Raw genomic sequence first — 26,130 nt, forward strand, 5'->3', positions numbered from 1 at the left:
GGGAATGGGTATTCGTGGAAATATGTTGAACATACAAGAAAGCTGTTTGTCCAAACACACTTTCCGCGTGAAAATCGGCAATGTATTGTCGCAACCTTTTATACAAGAAATTGGTGTACACCAAGTAGGGGTGCTTGGCTGCGCGGTGTTTATTGTGATGCGCACGCTACGTGCATAATTACCGCCAGCCATTTTTTTTTCTGTTTACGCACATGACATACAAGTACGTTTCAAATTCTGCAACCTTGCAGTCTGTGAGGCAAGTACAACCAGGTTTGAACAAAGTGTCCGAATGGGCAGACGAAAACGGATTTAAAGTGAACCCCAACAAAAGTCCTTGTGTGCTTTTCACTAGAAACAAAGGGCTCATTGCAGATCCCAATATAGAAATGTATGGTGAGCAAATACCTGTGAACAAAGATCACAAGTTCTTAGGCATTTTAGTTGACTCTAAACTAACTTTTAGTGCACCCATAAGCTATCTCGAGCTGAAGTGCTTAAAAACAATGAACTTACTGAAAGTTTTATCCCACACAACATGGGGCAGCGATAGGAAGTGCTCAATGAACATTTACAAGATCCTGATTCGATCACGATTGGACTGTGGTGCTGTGATCTCCCATTCTGCCGCCCCGAGTACGCTAAAATGCTAGATCCGGTCCACCAACTAAGCTTCCGACTGGCCACTGGCCCTTTCATAACAAGTCCCATTGAGAGTCTATATGCAGAATTAAATGAATGATCACTACATCTGCAGAGAACGTGCATCAGCCAACCATATTTTCTGAAAGTTGACTCTAATCATCAACATGCGTGTTTTAATACTGTTAACGATATGACATATGCTAAACTCTATCGTAATGGTCCCCCTGTAAGACAACCCTTTTCACTGCGTGTGAGGGAGCTCAGGGATGAAATGGATGTCCCACTCCTCAAACATTGCCCAATGCCTCCAGCTAGGCTGCTACCTACTTGGGAGTGGCAGCTGATACAATGTGATATATCTTTACTGCAAGTTACAAAGCATGCGAGAGATAGTAAAATCCAGATGCATTTCGTAGAAATCCTGTACAAGCACTCCTACACGGAGTTCTACACATATGCATCGAAGTCACATGACGGGGCGTCCTATGTAACTGTCGGACCATCCTTCTCGGGATCTGTTGTACTGCATCCGAAAACAAATATCTTTACGGCTGAAGGCTACGCACTATTGTCGGCTGTGAAGCATATAAGGAAATAAAAACTCTAAAAATCGGTGATATATACGGATACCCTATGGGTTGTGAAGGCATTGATGTCATTCTGTAAGCACAAAAATCCAGTAAAGAATCAACTTTATTCCGTATACATCTAACTAAGATGTGATTATAAGCTGGGTGCCTGGCCATAGGTGCATCGAGGCTAACGTTCTAGCGGACCAGATGGCCACATCAATTGCATCACATGCTGTTAATCCTACTTCTGTTGTCATTTCCACAGATCTGAAACCTTTCAAACGAAAGAAACTGCGAAACCACTGGCAACGCATGTGGGACGCAGAAAGAAATAACAAACTGCATGTGATTAAGCCACAGTTAGGTTTTTGCCCTCCGCAACAAAATCACTGCGAACAGATGTCCTATTCTGTCGTCTCGGAATAGGGCACACTTTGGAACCCATTATTTTCTATTTACTGGAAATGAACCTCCAACCTTTGTTTGATGTGATGAAAGGCTGAGCGTCCTCCATATGCTCCTAGACTGTCGGGAAGCCGAAGCTGAGAGAGAGAAACATTTTCCTATTGCATACTGGTTTACATCCCTCATCACCCGGTTGTTTCTTGGTAAGAAACCGCTTTTTAACAGCAAGGCGGTCCTCGGTTTAAGTGGTGATATCTTACATGTTATAAGTCCCATAAATTCGTAGAGCATCCTCGTTCCAGAGGATCCCACTGCGATAATTGTTTTGCAATAGCGCTTGATTCCAGGTCCTTGTGTTTCAAGGGCTCTGTTACGGCATTAGTTCTTTTTCAAAATTTTATCCTAGGACCTATTTTAACGAATTGTAATTTTTTCTCAATGTACATTTCGTGTCCTTGGCACGCTTCCTAGTCATCGTCATAGTTTTATTACGTGTAGCTATTACGCATTTTACAGTCACCATCTTTTAGGGCTCTTTACAACCCAGTCACATTCATTGCTCATAGTTTATCGCTTCACTTTGTGCTCATTATCACTGGCCTGGCGCTCTTTGGTCGTACTTGGCCATTGCGCCGCAATACACTTTATGCATAATCGTCTTTTTCGTCAGACAACGGAGACGCCGGTAGTCGACTCAGAACCTCTAGGCTCATCTTAGCGAGGACGATTTACGCAACCCAAGGGCTACAGGAATCTTGAAAGACGTCTTTCACTTGCATGCTGTCGACCTTCTGATCGATGATCGTGCGATTCAGCAGGATGTCGGCCAGCAAGAGGAGAAACGAAGCGCTCGGCGGTTGCGCAGTCAACAGTTACACCTCACTGTTTGAGGAAATCGAAGCAAATAAATAGATTGTGAGAGAATTTAGCGAGAATTTCATGTTCGGCTCGATATATGTCATGGGAGAAATAGACGTTCGCGGTGCACACTCCTTTATGTCGGAGCAACTCTGCGCTCGCAACACAAAATGCATGAGCTCTATAGCAGCGAAGCATCAGTTTTCGGCCTAGCCGGGTTTCGAACTTCAGACTAATAACGGAGGCACTACCTTTATCGACTAAAGCCAACCTAGTAACACTGTCCACTCGACCACGAAAATTATAATCACACATGGTACCTGGCGATGCCATAGGGGCGGGTAGCTGAAGATAACTGACGAGATCACGTGTATTGGTTCTGCCTCCTAGTTTTGAGGCAGCGGTGGTGTGGGACCTCGTCGCGCCGACGGGGACCAGCACACGCCTGAAGGCAGCGGCCTCAAGCTCCGCACAGAAGCTGGTGAGCCACACGGTAACTCCAATGATGAAATACGGTCCCAATACGGTCCCAATGATGAAATATGGGTCTGGAACAGTCGTCAAAACGAGCTATACCACTACACTGTCCAAGTGAAAGGCTTATCGTTGCGCAGCAATAAACGCAGAGGGTATGCAGCATCGGCAGATTTGTGCACCAAACGTCGGAAGAGCAAAGACGCGAGAAACTTCTCAGCTCGCGATGTGAGGGCGGCTATTAAAATCGCTAACTGCAGTGACCTTTTGGGGATGTAGTCACCCATCGTGCTTTTTCACTGTACGTCAAAAAAACTAGCGCCTTTCTTTGGGCAAAGTGATGTTTTCTGGGATCAGTATAAGGTCAGCGTGTTGTACGCACGCCAAAAGAACACCAAGTCAATGTTTGTGCTCCTGAAATGTGCGGCCAAAGATGACGACGTCGTCAAGGTATCAAAAACGGATCTCCCATTTCAGGCGGACGGTACCATTGAGCCGTTATGTCCATTCCCTGATGGACGGCGCGGAGACTCCTGGCTGGGCGGCCTCCAAGGTCATGCTGGACAATGAAGCTGAGCGTACCAGGAAAGCCCAACCTGAAAGAAGCGCGAGTCCCGACGCTACAAACCGAAAGAAAATAGTGCATGCAGAACCAACCTACCCACGAGAATACCTGAACGTTTCAAAGGACGAATACGATACCAAGGGGCCAGAGAAGAGTCAGTAAGTAATTTCTTCAACTTGAATCCTCTTGTGACACAGCATAAAAACACCAACAATATGGCTACACAAATAATACGCTGGAACGTTAGAGGTCTTATCGACAACCTTAATGACATCAAAGAACACTTACACAAATATAACCCAAAGCTCCTGTGTGTTCAGGAGACTCGCCTTAAATGTACGCAAACAAACTTTCTCCATCAGTACACCATCTACCGTAAAGACCGCAACGAGGCGAATACCTCCTCTGGCGGTGCAGCGATAGTTGTGGACATATCCGTAGCTCATCATCATATCGCCTTTCAGGCGCCCCTTCAGGCAGGGTTAATTAGGGCAATTCTTCAAAGTAACTTGATCACTGTATATTGCATATATATATATATATATATATATATATATATATATATATATATATATATAATATGTGCAACATACAGTGCTGCATATATATACATACCCCTAATTATCAGCTCGGAAAAAGCGATTTTTATAATCTGATTCTATAACCTATTACCTACGAGCTTCCAGATTCCTACATACTGGTGGGCGATTTTAATGCCTACATTAGTTGCAATTCGGCAGCAGTGCATCTTGACCACACAAATAAATATCTATCTGCTTTGCAGTTGATCACTTTTGTCGCTGGATTTGCCGCCCGTGGAACAGCGGTGTGACGCCTACAAGATTGCGGAGATACATCGCCCTGACCTTGTATCGCTTATGCGACACCTACGTGGTTCCCTTGGCGCCTTCTCTACCACAACAGGGCAGCAGGACAGCACGGCTGGCTTAAAGAGCGGCGGATCGACGACCTGGCTTGCAGTTTGGCAGCACTGCATCTTGAGCACACAACTAAATATATATCTGCTTTGCAGCTCGTCACTTTTGTCGCAGGATTTGCCGCCCGTGGAACAGCGGTGTGACGCCTACAAGATTGCGGAGATACAGCGCTCTGGCCTTGTATCGCTTATGCGACACCTACGTGGTTCCCTTGGCGCCTTTTCTACCACAAGAGGGCAGCAGGACAGCACGGCTGGCTTAAAGAGCGGCGGATCGACGACCAGGCTTGCAGTTTGGCAGCACTGTATCTGGAGCACACCACGAATTATCTTTCTGCTTTGCAGCTGATCGCTTTCGTCGCTCGATTTGCCGCACGTGGAACAGTGGTGTGACGCCTACAAGATTGCAGAGCTACATCGCCTTGGCGTTGTATCGCTTATGCGGCACCTACGTGGTTCCTTTGGCGCCTTCTCTACCACAAGGGGGTAGCAGTACAGCACGGCTGGCTTAAAGAGCGGCGGATCGACGACCAGGCTTGCAGTTCGGCAGCAGTGAATCTGGAGCACTCGACTAAATATCCATCTGCTTTACAAGTGAGCGCACACATTTTCGATTTCCTTCCGCTCAAATTTATGCACTGCTTCCGCACTACACGAAGCTGCAACTGAAACAGTCTAGACTTTACAAGCGTGAAATTGTGCCATAGTCCAGAAACCTCATGTCAAAGAAGCTGTGGACGAATTGCGTGTTGGAATAATTGATGAACTTGGAGAGATAAAAAAAAGTCCAGAAGAGCTAAAAGAACTGAGACGGGAAATTAAGGACTTTGGAGCATTGAAAGAAGTAATCCAGGCGATCGGAAGAGAAAACAAGGTACTTAAAGTGCAAAATACTTAGCTGACGCGATAACTAGAGGAGCTTAAAACATACCAGCCTTCCAACAAGTTAGAAATCAAGGGTGTTCCTCTTGATGCTGAGCCAAAACGATTATAAAGAAGATTGGGGAACTTGTAGCGGAGGAAGTGTAAGATTCTGATATTGACGCATGCCATACAGTACCGACAGCGAAACATAACGAAAAAAACATATTCGATTTGTGCGTCGCATCAAAAGGAAGGTTTCTTCCTAAATCACAAAAGGAAAAAAAAATACCAGAATGCTTGGCTTTGATGGGAATAGTGCTATATTCTTTATTTAGCATTTGACAAGGCAAGGTTACCAAGTGCTGCGATACAAAGAAAGAATGAGCGTGGTTGGAAATATGCCTGGACCACTGGAGGGAAAGTAATGGCAAGTCGCAATGAAACATTTCCTATTCGGGATATTTTCAGCACTGGTGATATCAGCGAAATATAAGCTAATATTTAGCTTTATTTCGTGAGAATAACTTTTATTGGGTTTAAGTCCAGATATGGCTTTGGTCGATAAATCTTTATCATGATTACGTTTCATTTTCAAAGATATGTGCGGGTTTAAAAAAACGTTTTAATCTTTCATTTAAACACCCGAAGCATGAAATTTAGGCAAGATAAAATTGAATTGCTCAAACATACCAACGCTAACCCGGATGCCCTTCTTTTTACTGAGACATGGTTATCTGATAAGGACTACCACATACGGCTAAAAAATTACAGGCACCACGTACTAAACCGTACCTACGCAAGAGGCGGCGGCCTAGCAGCATGTGTACAAAATGATCTAAACTCGGAAAAATTGCAGATTTCTCCCGAATTAATCACAACTTTGAATGCTTCCCTATTCGCCTTCAAGCTGGACCGTTTTCAGTATGTACAGACCGCCCTGTGGCAACAAAAAAGAATTCTTTTCCTTTAAGGATAAGCTGCTAGCTTATCTCAGTGGCACCGGCAAAATGTTTGCCATACTAGGAGATTTGAACATAGATATGATGGCTGAACGTACAATAACACGAGAATAGAATCATCTGCTATACTCTTACGCAAGCTCGAATATTATAACTTTACCAACACGTGCAACAGCACACAGCCAAACCTTATTAGGTGTCTGTATCGCTAATGTAGATGTTTCGTCTGTGACTGCTGGTGTCATGTCCTCTGATAAAAGTGATCATCTTCCAATCTTCTGTTCTCTGCCTTGCTCGCAGAAATAGAAGCAAAATGCGCCTGCATATTCTTACCACCTCGCCGATACAACGACGCTAGCCTATTTTCGCTCTCTTATTCGTAAAAATAATTGAAATTCTGAACTAATTGAAAGAGACCCAAATAAGGCATACAACTCATTTTTCGATAAAATAATCGCTTGCTGCGACGTAGCCTTCCCACAACATAGTGCTACAAAGCGACCCAAGAAAATTAGAAAGCTTTGGATAGATTTAGTGTTTCTTACAAAAATCAAAAATCAAAACAAAATGTACCATACATTTCTTAAAACACCAGACATGAATCAATGCACCAAATTCAAGGAGCATCGAAACCAAGTAAATTCAGAATTAAAAGCAAAAGAAAAATATTATGAGAACGTGCTCTCGCGCATATATACGAATCCAAGAGAAGTTTGACAGGAAATTAGGAAGATATCTGGAGGAAAGGCTAGCCCTCAAGACCAACGAATAGTTTCGGTTAGCGGTACTCTTGCCGGTGAAGAAGCCGTCTCTATGATAAACACTGACTTTGTTCAATGTTGGAGCAACATTTCTGCAGCAGATCCAGAAGAGATAGGGCAACTGTTGTGAAACTGACAGTGCAAAATTCTTTAATGCTATTTCCGGCACCACGAAGCGAAATAGACAGCGTGATAAACAACTTTAGTCAAACAGTGCTGCAGGTCTGAATAAGGTTTTATTATTAATAGACAAGATATATTACAAGGCAATAATATACAGGAGGGGGTCCCCAGGTCAAACACTGTAATGGGACTTCCTTCGACGGTATCATGGCATCCCCTATCAAATTTGTCTTTCATCATCTCTAATGTGTTGGCTCATATTATTAGTAAAATGTTTGAGTCCGGAATTTTTCCTAGCAAACGGAAAATAGGCAGAGTTTGTCCGGTTCATAAAGGTGGTGCTGACCATAGTGTGAACAATTTCTCACCTACAGCATTACTACCTCTTTTATCAAAACATTTTGAAACTGTTCTAAACGCTTGACTAGAGGGTTTCTTAAGGAAATATGGTATTATTATTACGGCACAATATAGATTTTAAATAAATCATGTGAGGATGTGCTCCTAAATATAAAACATCAAATACTGCAAAATGTGGAAAACCGTTTATACACAGTAGGCATATTTCTGGACCTGCGTAAGGCGTTGGACAGTATAAATCATGATATACTTGTGTGCAAACTTTATGACTACGGTATAAGTGGTGCAGCATAAGATTTAATTAGGAGTTACTTAACGAATGGTTACCAGTTTGTTTCATATAATCAGGCGACTCCCTCTCTTCTCAAAATACAGACTGGCATTCCACAGGCATCCATACTTTGTCCTGTTATATTTATACTTTATATTAATGACCTTCCTAACGTTTCTTCCTCACCTAATATCATCATGTACGCAGATGATACTAATATTTTATTTGTTACGTCTTTCTTGCAATGCTTAGGAAAATAAATAAATAATTATTTAAATTTATTATCTGAATGGCTGTTCATCAACAAACTAAAATTGAATGTCAACAAAACCAAATATATAATATTTAAACCAATAAATTAGCCATTGTCTGTTACTATAACTGTTCTCTTTGCAGCAAAGAGGCTAGAAGAAGAAAAAACTCAAAAGTTTTCGGGGCTATGGTTTCAAGAGAACTTCTCCTCGGACAATCATGCCAATAAGTGAGCAATGATCTTAGCAGAGTAGTGGGCTGTATGTATAAAATAGGTGATCTAATACCATTAAGGCTAAACAAAGCAATATACTACGCCCTTTTTTACTCGAAGCAAACTTATTGTGTCTTGATTGGGGAACAACTACAGCAAAAAACCATGAGAAGTTATAAGCTTGCTAAAACGAGTGCGCATTTTTGAAAACTATGGCAGGCCGCGTCACTTACCCACACACGATATCTTTCACAAACCCTTGCTGATCCGAGCAAGTCAAGTTTTTATTATAAATTACTCTTACCTATAATATAACACAGGCTCGGTGTTGTCCGCACACCCAATTCACTTCGATACCCATTACGTAAACAAATCAGATAAATACCATTTACGTATACTAGCTACGGACGTCAGGATATAAACTTTCAAATACAAAGGCTACTAAACATCATTTAGCAAAAAACTGATTTTTGTGCACCTCATTTTCAGCAATGTATAAAAAACCGTGTCATACATAATCAAATTACTTATAGATAACATGCTATTTCACTAAAATTATCTGATGCACTATATACGTATGCTTTAATCTGCGCATTGATGCGAATGTACAAACAAAAATTGAAGCATAAATGTCTTTTGACATAATCATTGAATAATTTACAAATTATCTTCTTTATTTGTATTTTTCTACATCGTAATTACTCGTTCTGGTTATATTTGTACATTTAATGTTATCTTATTTGTACATTGAATGTTTGTACAGTGAATGTTATAGTGTACAATGAATAATCATGTAAGCCGAACGTGCTGAGGAGCAAGAGCCCCTTGTCAGGCCACGTGGCCTTTAGTTCTTGTTGCCTCTTTCTGTAATGAAGAAAAAAATAAACTTCAAGCTTCAAACAACACCATGTGGGCAGACTCGCGATGTGACGCGAGAGGACGTTTCATTGAAAATTTTCTTGTGAACTCTGGTGCGCGGCTCTTCAGCAAGGAGCCAACACATTAAATATTCATCATAATTCATATTCATGATTAGCCTGGCGATTAGCTCAGCTTCAATTTTGTCGGACTTGCAATGATATGCAATCAACAATCCTTATGGAAGTGAGCCCTTCCCTGTAAGGTTAAATACCGTACACCAACACGAATGCCCCCCCCCCACATAATCTCCGGTGGAAACTAGCCTCCGCCGAATGGAGTAATGTTGAGGAATCGACTTACTTATAACGACACGTTATCACCGATTTTAGCATAGATGAAGCAGTAGCGTATTTTACTCATTTTGTACTCGGCGCAGCACAAAAATTTATTCCACAAACACAGTGACTCTCATGCAAAACACGGGTCCTTGTTGGAATGAACATGGGAGACTGGCACGAAAGAAACAAAAAAAAAAGCGTGGGGTTTGCAAGAAGGGCTATTTGGGAGAGGTTTCTCTCGGGCATCACTTCCTACACCCAGGAGTTCAAAGCATGGAATGGCGTATGAAAGCTAAAGAGGCAACAAATCCACCCTTTGCCCTTAGTGCACGACCAAGGGACTACCTTGGAAGAATAGCACAACGCTCTGGGCGAACACTTCGAGCTGTATCAAGCTGCACGCATTACACAATGTCATTCCTCAAGTAGAAACAATTAGCTGAACTTAAAGCACTGGGTCATAGATGGCGTCCGGATGAACCATACAACCCTAACTTTAATATTGCCGAGCTTAAAGCTGCATTGAGCACATGTAGCAGCTCTGCACCGGCAGCTGATATAATGATGCATGACATGATTCGAAAACATTCGCAAGGAGACACACATGACATTGCTGGCAATTTGAAACTACACTTGGGTTGCCGGATACTTGCCATCCTCGTGGAACAACGCTATTGTTATTCCCGTCTTGAAGCTGGGTAAATACCATTCCTTGGCGGCCAGTTATCGCTCGCTAGCTCGTACGAGTTGTCTGTGTTAGTTGTTTCAAAAGATGATTAATTGTAGACTAATACAATTCCTTGAACCGAACAACATGATTGATTCCCATTAATGTGGCTTCAGAGACAGGTGGTCCACGACTGAATATTTTTTGCGCGCTGAAGGAAATATCCCAGATGCGTTTGCACATAAACAGTTCATCTTATTGATATTCCTCGATATGGAGAAGGCGTATGACATGACTTGCGAATACCGGATCTTGCGAGACTTGTCGGGAATGGGTATTCGTGGAAATATGTTGAACATACAAGAAAGCTGTTTGTCCAAACACACTTTCCGCGTGAAAATCGGCAATGTATTCTCGCAACCTTTTATACAAGAAATTGGTGTACACCAAGTAGGGGTGCTTGGCAGCGCGGTGTTTATTGTGATGCGCACGCTACGTGCATAATTACCGCCAGCCATTTCTTTTTTCTGTTTACGCACATGACATACAAGTACGTTTCAAATTCTGCAACCTTGCAGTCTGTGAGGCAAGTACAACCAGGTTTGAACAAAGTGTCCGAATGGGCAGACGAAAACGGATTTAAAGTGAACCCCAACAAAAGTCCTTGTGTGCTTTTCACTAAAAACAAAGGGCTCATTGCAGATCCCAATATAGAAATGTATGGTCAGCAAATACCTGTGAACAAAGATCACAAGTTCTTAGGCATTTTAGTTGACTCTAAACTAACTTTTAGTGCACCCATAAGCTATCTCGAGCTGAAGTGCTTAAACACAATGAACTTACTGAAAGTTTTATCCCACACAACATGGGGCAGCGATAGGAAGTGCTCAATGAACATTTACAAGATCCTGATTCGATCACGATTGGACTGTGGTGCTGTGATCTCCCATTCTGCCGCCCCGAGTACGCTAAAATGCTAGATCCGGTCCACCAACTAGGCTTCCGACTGGCCACTGGCCCTTTCATAACAAGTCCCATTGAGAGTCTATATGCAGAATTAAATGAATGATCACTACATCTGCAGAGAACGTGCATCAGCCAACCATATTTTCTGAAAGTTGACTCTAATCATCAACATGCGTGTTTTAATACCGTTAACGATATGACATATGCTAAACTCTATCGTAATGGTCCCCCTGTAAGACAACCCTTTTCACTGCGTGTGAGGGAGCTCAGGGATGAAATGGATGTCCCACTCCTCAAACATTGCCCAATGCCTCCAGCTAGGCTGCTACCTACTTGGGAGTGGCAGCTGATACAATGTGATATATCTTTACTGCAAGTTACAAAGCATGCGAGAGATAGTAAAATCCAGATGCATTTCCTAGAAATCCTGTACAAGCACTCCTACACGGAGTTCTACACATATGCATCGAAGTCACATGACGGGGCGTCCTATGTAACTGTCGGACCATCCTTCTCGGGATCTGTTGTACTGCATCCGAAAACAAATATCTTTACGGCTGAAGGCTACGCACTATTGTCGGCTGTGAAGCATATAAGGAAATAAAAACTCTAAAAATTGGTGATATATACCGATACCCTATGGGTTGTGAAGGCCTTGATTTCATTCTGTAAGCACAAAAATCCAGTAAAGAATCAACTTTTTTCCGTATACATATAACTATGATGTGATTATAAGCTGGGTGCCTGGCCATAGGTGCATCGAGGCTAACGTTCTAGCGGACCAGATGGCCACATCAATTGCATCACATGCTGTTAATCCTACTTCTGTTGTCATTTCCTCAGATCTGAAACCTCTCAAACGAAAGAAACTGCGAAACCACTGGAAACGCATGTGGGACGCAGAAATAAATAACAAACTTCATGTGATTAAGCCACAGTTAGGTTTTTTACCTCCGCAACAAAATCACTGCGAACAGATGTCCTAATCTGTCGTCTCGGAATAGGGCACACTTTGGAACCCGTTATTTTCTATTTACTGGAAATGAACCTCCAACCTGTGTTTGATGTGATGAAAGGCTGAGCGTCCTCCATATGCTCCTAGACTGTCGGGAAGCCGAAGCTGAGAGACAGAAACATTTTCCTATTGCATACTGGTTTACATCCCTCATCACCCGGTTGTTTCTTGGTAAGAAACCGCTTTTTAACAGCAAGGCGGTCCTCGGTTTAAGTGATGATATCTTACATATTATAAGTCCCATATATTCGTAGAACATCCTCGTTCCAGAGGATCCCACTGCGATAATTGTTTTGCAATAGCGCATGATTCCAGGTCCTTGTGTTTCAAGGGCTCTGTTACGGCATTAGTTCTTTTTCAAAATTTTATCCTAGGACCTATTTTAACGAATTGTAATTTTTTCTCAGTGTACATTTCGTGTCCTTGGCACGCTTCCTAGTCATCGTCATAGTTTTATTACGTGTAGCTATTCCGCATTTTACAGTCACCATATTTTAGGGCTCTTTACAACCCAGTCACATTCATTGCTCATAGTTTATCGCTTCACTTTGTACTCATTATCACTGGCCTGGCGCTCTTTGGTCGTAGTTGGCCATTGCGCCGCAATACACTTTATTCATCATCGTCTTTTTCGTCAGACAACGGAGACGCCGGTAGTCGACTCAGAACCTCTAGGTTCATCTTAGCGAAGACGATTGACGCAACCCAAGGGCTACAGGAATCTTGAAAGACGTCTTTCACTTGCATGTTGTCGACCTTCTGATCGATGATCGTGCGATTCAGCAGGAGGTCGGCCAGCAAGAGGAGAAACGAAGCACTCGGCGGTAGCGCAGTCAACAGTTACACCTCACTGTTTTAGGAAATCGAAGCAAAGAAATAGATTGTGAGAGAATTTAGCGAGAATTGCATGTTCGGCTCGATATATGTCATGGGAGAAATAGACGTTCGCGGTGCACACTCCTTTATGTCGGAGCAACTCTGCGCTCGCAACACAAAATGCATGAGCTCTATAGCAGCGAAGCATCAGTTTTCGGCCTAGCCGGGTTTCGAACTTCAGACTAATAACGGAGGCACTACCTTTATGGACTAAAGCCAACCTAGTAACATTGTCTACTCGACCACGAAAATTATTATCACACATGGTACCTGGCGATGCCATAGGGGCGGGTAGCTGATGATAACTGACGACATCACCTGTGTTGGTTCTGCCTCCTAGTTTTGAGGCAGCGGTGCTGTGGGACCTCGTCGCATCGACGGGGACCAGCACACGCCTGAAGGCAGCGGCCTCAAGCTCCGCACAGAAGCTGGTGAGCCATACGGTAACTCGCCTGGTGTTTTGCGTGCCATCGGAGCCAGAAAGATAGCGTATCCTGTTATCATACCGTAGACACGCCGATAAGAGTTTGCACTTCTGCCCTTAACGTGAAGCGTCGGTGGGAAAGCCAATCTAGTAGACAGCTATGTGAAGTGCGGCTACTAGTTTTATTGGCCGTATGAAATTTGAAACATTCGCTCAGTAACTGAATTAACAAGCATGGTGTCAGCGCAGAGGCAAACACGGACACATCGCACTCGATGACAGCGTACACTCGCCGCTGGTGCAGGGAAGCGCCGCCCCAGCCCCTGCGAGCAAAATGACTTTCATGCTGTCTATCGCTTCAACGCAAACTGAAGAGCAAGAAAACTGCACGCACAAAGACGTGAGTCGCGTCCAAAAAGCTGGCAAGATAGGGCGCGCGTAACCGCGCGTGGCAGCGCAAACTACGCATTTGCCGTCGGAGTACATTTCTTCCTCTTCCTCGCACGCTGCCCCTCCGCTTTCCTTTCTTGTGCGCGCAGAATTGAGCCGTAATCGTCGGCTCCCATTGCGCACGGTAGTGCAAAAGCAGTTGCTGACGGAGTACAACGGTGCGCCCCTTTCCCACGAGGGCTTTTCTCGCAACTGAAAAAGTCGCGTCTTCACCCTTCTTTCCTGCCTTAGGCAGCACATTTAGCCGCTATCGTCGGACCCCTTCACGGGCTTTCACTCGGACACACAGCGTACGGCACGTGGCGATGGTGTTATCGTCACCGAGCATCACACTGAACCACATGCCGGGTCACTGACGCGAAGTTGGGTGGACCTGGAAACAAGTGAGGAAATTATGGCCGGTCAAAACAGAATCGACTGTTCGTTTCAAGTGAACAAAAAAGCTAAACTCCACTTGCGTAGTGATGCCTGTTGCCGAGCGAGTTCGGAGGAGCACAGGGTTGCCTGTCGGCCAGAAGAATGAGGCTAATGTTGGCAGTTTCTTCGTACTCCCCCCAGAATGAGCTTCAGGTCATTCGTCCATGTATTCCATGTTGTACAACAGTTGAAACGGTTTTCTCAATGTGTTTCCATTAGGCATGCGCACCATGGAAGCGCTGATTCTTTCTTCTCGTGCGAGAATCGTAATGTTGTGTTAGACAGACGAGAGAAATGCGTTGGTATTTAATCACAGAGCCGATAGATTTAGTAGATTTTTTCTAATGTTTTTCTCCATCGCCTTTTCGATCACTGTTGTAATTGTCTGTAAACTCTCGCCAACGAAGTTTCTCTTCGGCTTTAGGTTGCATCCTCAACAGGGGATTCAAACGCATGCTTTTCTTTGTGTTGTATGGGTGATTTCCATGAAAGTATGCAGTGTTCGCTTTACTGCTTGGCGCTTGCAGCATCAGCATTACGGGGTTATGTGCCACTGCACGTTTTGCATGCTTACGGGGGTATTAGGCAGTGAGAACTTTACGTGTTTTTTTTTTTTGCATCACTTGACTAGACACCGAGTTTCTGTACGTTGCACGCGCTGTTGCAGTGAATGTATGCACTGTTCGCTTCAATTTGCGTAGTGCTTCTAGCTCCTGCTTTACGACAGGGATGAGTCATTGTATTTTTGCTTGCTTAAAGACGTGTGAAATATTGCTGGTGATGACAGTTTTTGTACCAATAAACTGCGCGACGCTTTTTTCCAGTGCCATCGGGTGTATGAGCTGCCCAATGCTTTAAGTTAATATTAAAGAATTGAAGGAAGCCTGGCCAGCGATTGTTGCCAGGTCAACTTGACACTGCTTGAGTCACATGAACAGCACATGTTGGAGCTATTGAGAGGGAGAAAAAGGGGTAATTAGCAGAAAGGAAGATAGTCCTGCCGAGATATTATGTATCTAACCTATGACTTGTCACAGGGGCCAGGGGGATTGTCAAAGACTTAACGGGAACCCTCCAGATGTACAGCTGCACAGCACTGCCTACGGAGAAAATCAACTTCCTGAAACAGTCTACAAATTTGTTTTTCCAAGATTGTTACAAAAAATTACGAGGTTGAATTGAGAGTGTTTGACATAAAATTTCATTTTAATAACAAAAGGGTAAATGCTTCTTATGAGCAGTTGAACGAGAAATTGTAATACCGAAACCCATACATTTATGTGACGCACCATTTCCAACAAGAAAAAGATGCAGGGTCACTCTGAGTAATATGTTAATTTGCCACCGATTTTATTGTCGGACCGTCAGGCCTGCAGCCGTTGGCCCGATGAACATGGTAGCGATGATGACGACCCCGACTAGAGCACTAATATTGAAGACAAAACAACGCTGCGATGGAGCGACAGCTCCACTGTTTCGTGTCTGAGATTGTATTGTGGTACTATATTCTTAGTTATCTTTAATTTTCCGTTAATTCACCCGTCGTCATTGGCTCGGATGCAGCGCGGACACAAGCATAGTAGAAAACCACATGGAAATTGAAATGGAACGTTCCCAAATCGGTCCCGAAATCAAGAACAAGTGAAATTTTATTATTTCTGTTCTCTTTTTTCTTTTTCTGTCTTCTGGTTAAGGAAACAAATGAACATAATGAACGCAGACGCCATTGCAAAAGTCAACGAAGAATACGATATTTCCTTATGCGAAATTTGAGCGCAGCTCTATACTTGTTTTATTTCGCTATATGTTGACTGGTGCAGACAATCTAACTCGTGGGGAACGTTGGGAGATTGGGAGATCGCGAGAGGGAGCGCGCGGATGACGCGTGTGCGCTGATTCAGAACAGTCGCCGCAGCCAGACCTCCACTAACGCAGCGCTTTGTTTTGACGCACTCGCTGCATGTCTTATCGATGGCGCCATCGGTGAAAAGAGGAGGTGCGCAACCCTGGCGCTATCTGGGAGCAATTGTCGCCATAGGAAGCGCCAAACACACTGCTGGTAAAACGCGCCCGGCCCAACGGCGGCATAAACACAGAAGCAGCAGAGCGGCCACACCAACTGGCGGCAAGTCACTGCGGCAGTCACGTGGCAGCGTGAAAATATCGCCTCCTCTTTGTAGGTGTGACATGTCGTGTGCTTCTTCCATCGTCTGCTGACAGGTCAGCATTGTCCTTACGTTCTTCATGATTCGTTCTTAAGGCGACTCATGTCTTGCCAAGGTGGCGGCGTCGTTACCAGTGATCTTAATCACGTTAGTGTGCTCTCTTCTGTGGCGGCCGCAACCTGCATGCCGTCACAGCATTACAAAGTAAATGAGAATAAGGTACTGGATGTCATCTCCACGTCCTTGTATTATTGTATTAATTGTATTATTGTATTAATTGTATTAATGTCGTATGGCGCTTTGTCTTCAAAAACTTTTCCATCAGGACGTGTCGGTTTAGATTCATGATTGCGGAACCAATTTGAGACCATGAAAATCGAAACAAGCGCGAACGTGAGGAAACCAAGTAAACTAAACAAAGAAGACGGAGAGTCGACCGCAGAGAAGAGTAGGAAACGAACGGTTCGGCTGAGACCACCAGTCGGGCGAATTCGCATGACACAAATTTTCCACGCGCATGTCCCTGAAGGGGCCGTTCTTGTGAGTCTCCACCGTTCACCGCTCGCGTCTTCCATCTACCGGTCCGCGTTCACTTTTCATCTTTCGCTGCTGTTCTTGTCCACTCGATTACGCCGACGTCGAGACCGACGCTCGCCGCAGGAACGAGCGCCTAATAGATGCGCTGTAACATCTCCAGGAACGCGCCGCACAGAAAGAACAACAGTTTAATTGTGTCTTCTGAAATAAAGGTTACTTAGTAAACGGTTTGTGACCTGGGAAGAGTGGCCGCTCTGGCGTGGATTTGATATAACACAACCGTGACACAGGGCGCCTGGTAGTCAGGCGTGGCGAACGTTATCACAAACACAAGTAGCGCTAGTAGCGCCTCCATGCCCGAGGACCATGCATAACAATTTGATACTCCAATGCGGCCGCTTAACAATGATACTGGCCACGATACTTAACGATGACGTCAGACAGTGTTAGCCCACCACTCGCCACTCACAGACCTTGGCGGCGGACGTGGAACGTCCACGTCCGCCGCTCGTTCCGCGGCTCGTTCCACGGCCGCCGCCTAGATCTGTGAGTGGTGGCGCGGGCTAATATTCCCAGGGTTCTACTATAACACATAAATACCCAAGAAAGTGGATGGGGAAACGCCGCCGCCTTAGCTCATTTGGTAGAGCATCGCATGCGAAATGTAAAGGTTGTGGGTTCGGTTCCCACCTGCGGCAAGTTGTTTTTTCATGCACTTTGTTTTCATTAACTTATCGTATCTTTCTTTCATTTATTAAACAGAAGTAATTTCCCCTATGTTGTCCTTGTTGTCAGTGTTTGTTGGCTACTTATGACATGCTTATCACAATGAATATTATGCATGCGGGACATGAATGGCATGGCATGCCGGACACCAATGACATGCACGCAGGTCATAAAATACGCAAGATGTGCAACATTCACGACCACTAGTACAAACCTAGTACCCGCCGTGGTTGCTTAGTGTCTATGGTGTTGGGCTGCTAAGCACGAGGTCGTGGGATCGAATCCCGCCCACGGCGGCCGCATTTCGATGGGGGCGAAATGCGAAAACACTCGTGTACTTAGATTTATGCACACGTTAAGGAACCGCAGGTGGTCCAAAATTTCTGAGTCCCCCACTACGGCGTGCCTCATAAACAGAAAGTGGTTTTGGCATGTAAAACCCCATAATTTAATTTTTTATGAACCAACTGGCCAAAACTTGCAAAACATGACACCATATGAATGACGAGATATAAATAACATAAAAGAAATGCATGTCATGTCATGACCTGCCTGTGACATTGTTGTTGATTTGATAATACACTTGTTATAACGTACCGTGCCATTCCTACAATAATATACATGACATTTCTTGCATGCATATCATAGCACGTAATTCATGTCATGAATGCATGTCATTCTTGTTGTCTCATGTCATACACGCGCTTATTGTCGTTCATGTGATAATATACTTGTTATAATGTACCGTGCCATTCCTACAATATACATGGCATTTCTTGCATGCATATTATAACACGTAATTCATGTCATGAATGTATGTCATTCTTGTCGTCTCATGTCATACATGCCCTTATTGTTGTCGCATGCATGTCTGCATGCAAGTCATGCATATCCTGTTATAATACAATTAAAGAAATGAGCACCATGGCATTACGACGGCGTAGGAGATAAGATCATGAAATTCTCGCTAATAATGACATGAATATAGTATCATGCCTTGAAGTCCAGTCATGGCATGCATATCGTGATTAAATCCAGATGAAGACGGTCTATTTAAAGCCCCGACCACTACAGCACTACGACGGTTATTAGATAGATAGATAGATAGATAGATAGATAGATAGATAGATAGATAGATAGATAGATAGATAGATAGATAGATAGATAGATAGATAGATAGATAGATAGATAGATAGATAGATAGATAGATAGATAGATAGATAGATAGATAGATAGATAGATAGATAGATAGATAGATAGATAGATAGATAGATAGATAGATAGATAGATAGATAGATAGATAGATAGATAGATAGATAGATAGATAGATAGATAGATAGATAGATAGATAGATAGATAGATAGATAGATGCTCAACGTGCCTAAAGTTCACCTGAAATGTTTATCGCTGCTCCTGTTTATTGCGCCACAGCGTTTACATGCGGATGTATGTTCCGTTTTTGCAGGCGTGAAGAGTAGCTTAACCGCACAGCGTTGGAACAAAATTTCGAAAATACGCGCAACTCTTGTCGCTTCTGGAAAATATACAGGGACACTGTCTCCAGTCAAATGCGAGCATTGCGCGCGTTTTGAAATAATGTTTAATTGATCATAATTACGTATGGTATCAGTATTTATTCGTCACCTTGCATAATTTACGGTCTCATTTCGTTATCATCAGACACAGGTGTACTCGTAAAGCAAAAATATGAAAATGAATATTTGCAGTGGTCCTTTAAAAAGGGCCCATGTCTACTGTGTAATTAGCTTCATTTTCCGTTTCGATTACAGGTGCAAAAGATATGCAGATTATGAGGACAATGACAGCACCAGGAAATTTGCGATACACGAAGTATTGTGGCCAATGTTTGTTCATCGAAATATGGTGTCTTGCTACTGGGACATCGAAAACCTACCGGTTAGCAAAGACTATGACGCATCCACCATAGTAAGACATATAAGAACCCATTTTTTTGAATCCTACTCCGAATTTGAGTTCATTGTGGGACTAGACGTGAACCGGACGCGCCAAACTGTAGCAGACGAGTTAACGGGGGCTCAAGTGCTGGTGCTGCACGTAGACGGGAGAAGGAAGAATGCGGCTGACACGACTCTAAGAATGTGTATGAGGCGATTCAGCCAGGCCTTTCGCCGCACTCAAGCGAAAGTAATCCTGATGACCAGTGATGTAGATTTTTCTTCTGATGTGCACCACGTGCGCTTTGCAGACGAGGTCGAGGTCGTCCTAATACATAACAAGGACGCAACGGCCAGCCTTAAATACCTTGCAAATAGTTGTTTTTCGTATGAGAGTTTACTGACAAAAGTTGCCAAAAAAGAACTGCCAAAGCAACAACGCTCCAAGCATGAGCCTTCCCGACCGCGAAAAAGGCTGAAGCGATGACCTTGTGAAGCCTGAGACTACGCTTAACGAGCGACCATCAGCTCACCTACCACAACATCCTGACCAGACCACCCATGCCAAACTTCACCACCACCACAACGTTGTGAATGTTGTAAACATCCGAAAAAAGCGCCAGACAAATTCAGTCTTTGCCGACCTGCGATCCACATCCTGGAACCCCACCGCCGAAGTACTCTTTGCCGGCTGGCCATGCCACCCTCTCCCATATAAAGCTGTTTTTAGGAACCCGCGCGGCCTTTCATGGGTTTGGCAGCACACCAGCCATGGCGATGAACGCTAAGCTTCGACATTTATTTGTCACCCAGGTAAACTATCACTATTCCTTATTCGCGTCTCGACGTACTCGCTATGCTGCTTTATTGGTGCTACCAAACAGAAGTTGTTGTTCTGCTATTCTTTTCGATTGTTTTCTTGTTCTTCGGCAACTGCTAATTTTATCCTGTGACATTGAGCTTAACCCCTTACCTACCACCCGCGGCAATGAAGAACCTAGTGATATGTTGGAAGCACTTATCGAAATCCGTACTGGCCAAATTTAATTATTAAATGATATGAAGTCGATCAAGCAAAAGTTGTCCCAGAGCGACAAATCTTTTGATGAGATAAAAAAAACGACTAAAATAGAAGAAGACTGCTCAACTCTTATAGCGGTGAAGAAAGAGGTCGACGAGCTCAGGACGCTCACCGAACAGAGTGCAAATCAAATTGCGTCTATTCAGGCTAAACTTAATGACTCGGAAGATAGAGCGCGAAGATCAAATCTAGTATTTTTTGGTTTGAAAGACACTGAAAATGAAAGATGGGCTGCGTCCGAAGCCCTAGTGATTCGACACTGCAGTACACAACTTAACACCACCGTTGAACATTTAGACATAGAAAGAGCACACAGATTAGGTCTCTTTAACAGTAACAGAAATAGGCCTATAATTGTCAAATTCGCGCATTTTAAAGTAAAAGAACGCGTGCTGTCATGCGCTAAAAAACTAAATGGAGCTGAATATCGGATCTCGGAAGACTACTCTTCTAACACGCTAACTGCTACACACCTAGTTCAGTTTGCCAAAGCGCAAAATAGACCCTTCAAACTACGCCACGACAAATTACTAATGGGAAATACAACTTACACATACGACCATAGTTCCGATAAGGTAGTCGCTCGATCACGGGGTTCCTAGCATCCGACCGTCGCAACAACCATCCCAATAACCATCCCTATAACTCCCTTTCATTTCTTTACACCAATATTCGCAGTATTCTTCCCAAACTTGATGCCCTCCAAAGCCTGCTCAGTACAACTGCATTGAACATAGTCCTTCTTACTGAAACTTGGCTTAATCCGTCTATTAATAATGCAGAAATTCTTTCACACTTTCCAAATTTTTCTATATTCCGACGCGACAGATCCCACAAAAGGGGGGGGGGGCGGCGAACTGATATGCGCACACGAAAGCCTTCAGTGTGCTGAAAGAACTGTAACAATGTCCTTAGAAATTGTCCTTGCGATAAGCAACGCTTCCCGCCCAGCCGTTGTTATCGGTACATGCTATCGTCCACCCGACGCAAGCAGCTCTTTCCTACCTGACTTCCATGAGGTACTTCACACCGTAACAATACTTTATCCCCAATCAGCCATCATGTTTTTCGGCGATTTCAACTTTCCTGCCATCAATTGACACAATATAGCTGAAACAACGTCAAAAAACAATGTCGAAAGTGATTTTCTTAATACGCGCCTTACGCTTGGCTTAACACAAATCGTCAGTAACCCCACGCGGCACAATGATAAGTCTTCTAACATATTAGACCTTATCCTCACTTCTCATTCCGATAATGTTTCACCACTGACGCACTTACCTGGCCTTAGCGGTCATTCAGTGCTACATACCTCGTTCTAAAGTGACATCCCTGCCTTCACTAAAGCTAGAAAAACTATTATGCTTTATGACAAAGGCAACTATACTAATATGAATATTAAACTAGCGGAATTTGCCAGCTCGTTCATTACCGGTTTCTTAGAACGTTCTGTTGAAATTAACTGGCTTTTTTCAAAAATAAAATGCGTGAGCTGATAAAAACTTACATACCTACTATCACTGTAACTGAAAAGCACTCATCACCCTGGTTCAATACGACACTAAAGCGTCTCAACAATAAAAAGAAAAGGCTTTCCGCGCTGCTAGGCATTCCAACTCTGAGTGCGCATGGCAGAAATACTACACCACTGAAAAACTACACCACTACACCACCTATCCCTTGCTAGTCAAGCAAAACGCTCCTTTTCTTCGACTACCCTACCAAACATCCAGCGCAATAACTCCAAAAAATTCTGGAATATTATAAATCCAAAGCGTTCGCAACCACTTTCTCTGTGCGACGAGAAAAATAAGCCTATTCCTGATCACGAAATCACCGAAGCGCTTAATCATGCATTCTCTTCTTTGTTTACGAATGAGCCTAAAGGTGCAACTTCCTGAATTCCCACTTTTCAGTTGCCATACAATGCCCGCAATCACCTTCAGTTCTGATGGAATCAGGAAATGCATTGATTCCTTAAAGCTGTCGTCTTCACCTGGCATCGATGGTATTAATTCTAAAGTCTTAAAAAATACTAAATATGTTACAAGCGAGATATTATGTCACATTTTTCAGCAATCTTTATCATCAGGAGTGGTGCCGGATGACTGGAAAGTGGGTAAGATTATTCCAGTCCCAAAGAAAGGTCCTTCATCATCATGTAGTAGCTACCGCCCAATTTCTCTAACTAGCGTCTGTTCGAAATTAATGGAACATGTGCTTTACTCCCACATTGCTACATTCCTAACATCTGTGAGTTTCTTCCACCCTAACTAGTTTGGCTTCCGTAAAGGTTTATCTTGTGATAGCCAATTAGCACTCTTTATATATGACATAAGCTCTAACCTTGATCAAAACATCCCAGTTGATGCCATCTTTTTAAATTTCGAAAAGGCATTTGACAAAGTTCCGCATCAACGACTACTCCTAAAACTTTCTCGCTTGCACCTTAATCCCCTTGTTTTGAACTGGATACGAAATTTCTTAACTAACAGGCAACAGTTTGTATATGCTAACAACCACTCCTCCTCTAAAAGCCCTGTTCTCTCCGGTGTACCCCAAGGCACAGTTCTCGGGCCCCTCCTATTCCTTATATATATTAATAATTTACCAGCTAATCTTTCATCTAACATTCACCTTTTTGCTGACGATTGTGTCATTTATCGCCCAATCCTAGCTGATACCGACAACCAGGCATTGCAAGATGATCTAGACAAAGTTACCTTTTGGTGCAGCATGTGGCTAATGTCACTGAACACTACAAAGACTTCACTAATACCTTTTCATCGTCGGAAGCTTCACCATACTCCTAAGTACGTTCTCTGCAACTCGGAAATATCATCAGTGGAGTCATGCAAGTACCTTGGCCTTACACTCTCAAATAACCTTTCTTGGTCCTCTCATATTACGAACATCACTAACGAAGCCAATCGCACCCTTGCTTACTTCCGCCGCAACTAGCGCTTCGTACCCCCATCCTTAAAGATACTAACTTATCTAACTTTTGTCAGACCTAAGCTAGAATACGCATGCTCTGTTTGGGACCCACACCAAACCACCCTTTCTAACACTCTAGAAGCAGTTCAGAATCGTGCAGCTCGCTGTATTTATTCTGATTATTCTTACGACACTAGTGTCTCTCAGCTAAAATTTAAAGCAGGAATTTCCAATCTAGATATAAAGCGTCATGTTTTCAGACTGTATCTTTATCACAAATTTTATCATTCTGCTCCTGGTACTTCAGCCATCATTCCAGCACACCGCCAGTATTGCCGATTATGTCATGAAAAATTTGTGTATCCTCCGCCTGCCCGGACCACTGCGCACCTACATTCCTTCTTTGTGAAGACTGCCCGGCACTGGAATGACCTTTCCGCCGAGGCCGTGCACCACTCCAATCCACATCATTTAAAGGCTGCCATTGAGTCCATATTCCACTAAAGTGGTCACCCATCCCTCATGTAATACCCCACACTGGGGCCTTTGCGATCAAAAATGAATAGCAACGTTTTATTTTGAAAGCCATGACGTCATGAATTTCACCGTATTACTCGAGCGCTGGGGTAGTTGTGCCTATGTGAAGGTTCTTGAAGCTCTCTAAATTCAATGTCTAGCTTCTTCAAATTAGAATATAAGCAATCTCTGACGGACCGCTATTACATTAGATCAATAAAGATCACTTCAAAATTTATGACACCACATCTAGCTCGTTCGAAAACGTTAAGGCGGCGAGGCCATCCTTCTTTTGCTCTGGAGTTTCCTTTCTCCAGGCTCACCAAGTCCCGTCTCAGGGAAAGCACGGCTTTCTTTAAATAGTCTGGATAATTATTCGCTAAGAGAGGTAATACTGTGTCTCTCTTTAGGCCCTGGAGTGTTCTAGGTTTTTTTTTTTTGGCAGTGGCCGCTTGTCCTGCAAACGCCGGCAAAATTTGCCACTGGGATCAGCGACCATCCAGAACCCCGAAACTGTGCTCTCACAACAGCGGCGAGTCTCCCATAGCAAGAGCCGCAAGGGGGCGCCGAGCAGCGCAGTACTGCTTGCATCGCGCTCTGCGTTTCGATGTGTTTTTTTGGTAGAGTAGTGCTTCCACCCACGGGTGTCCTACCTACGTGGCCCTTGGTGAAGCTCGTGAAGCCCAGCGATCCTACAAACCCGGACTACGGGGCAGCGTCGATAACCCCGACGCCAGCTCGGCGCAGCAGCCGGTGCTGCTCCGACGCGTGAGAAACGCGAACGACAGCAACCGTTCTGCCTGGGCATGGCTACGGGAACCCTTAGCGACCTTCAGACGATGACGACAATGCAATGTGAGACCACACCAGTAGAGAACATGGATCTAACAAATTTAGACAGAACAGAAGACGGAATAACAGGCTCCGTTGGCCACAACGCCGGGGGACGCCAGCGGACGGACGACGACTGGCAGACAGTCCTGACACTACGGCAAAAGAAGCAGCAGGCTCGAGAGCGCAAGCGAGAAACGGACTCAACGAGCAGCACTAACCCGGCGAAACTAAGGAAACGACGAAGAGGCATACCCAAACTTCCTCCTCTTTCTAAGGATGACTTCAAGATAGTTATCGGACCACACCAGGGACTGCCTCTGAAAACTATCAGCACGCCGGCCCTCGGCGAAGCGATCGTCACGGCCTGCGACTACCAAATAAGAGGTGAGCAATTTTTGCTCCGCATAAAGCCCGGCTCCAATATCGCCATACTTTCGATATCGAGTCAGGAAGTCGCAGAGCAGGCACGCCGAGTCTACTCCCACTATCAACTGACGTTCACATGACGTTAACGTATACGCTACCACCGGAGAGGAAGCTATCCGAGGAGTTATACACGGACTTCCACCCCGAATGCCACCGGAGACCATCATAGCAAACATACGTATACGGACTCAAGGCGTCGAACTTATCCAAGCAAGAATGATCGGAGAAACAAAGAGTGCCGCCCTTACTTTCTGCGGCCCGTCACTACCTCGGGTGGTGTACTACAACGGAGGCGAACTTCTGTGTCATCCTTACCGTGCTACTGTTCAGGTGTGCAAAACATGCCATGGAAAAGGGCATCGGACAGACGTCTGTCCACAGCCCGACCTGCGAGTGTGCCGAATTTGTGGACTCAGAAACCCAGTGGACGGACACCCGTGTGAGCCAAAGTGTGCCTCGTGTGAGGGGGCCCACGTCACCGGGGACCGCCGTTGCCAACGACGCCTCAAGCAACCGAAAAAACATGAAGTCAGAAAGAGCACTGACAAGCGCAATGAAGGGCACGAAAAACCTCGCTGGTTCGCCTCAGAGGATGAGGAATCGGACTACACAATCGGCCATAGGAGCGACCAACGCGACCGACAGAGAAGGACGAGATCGCCATCTCCACACCGACTGAACGCTCGGTCCACATCAGCGTCACCTCACCAGAGCAGAT

General features: G+C 44.2%; 1 protein-coding gene across 3 annotated transcripts in view; it reads left to right on the forward strand.

Moving 5' to 3' along the window:
• The window catches only part of LOC126544016 (uncharacterized), a 169,015-nt gene that overhangs the window by 107,142 nt on the left and 35,743 nt on the right, over positions 1–26,130 (forward strand). For 2 of the 3 annotated variants that reach the window (XM_055062447.2, XM_055062448.2), the window contains exon 8: positions 3,432–3,677. In XM_055062447.2, coding sequence (XP_054918422.1) covers positions 3,432–3,677 — 246 coding nt within the window. Of the gene's footprint in view, positions 1–3,431; positions 3,678–19,492; positions 19,620–26,130 lie in introns of all 3 variants that reach the window. The other variant, XM_050191192.3, reaches the window with a different exon arrangement.

This window comes from Dermacentor andersoni, chromosome 10 (assembly GCF_023375885.2).
Source record: "Dermacentor andersoni chromosome 10, qqDerAnde1_hic_scaffold, whole genome shotgun sequence".
NCBI classification, from domain to species: Eukaryota; Metazoa; Arthropoda; class Arachnida; order Ixodida; family Ixodidae; genus Dermacentor; species Dermacentor andersoni.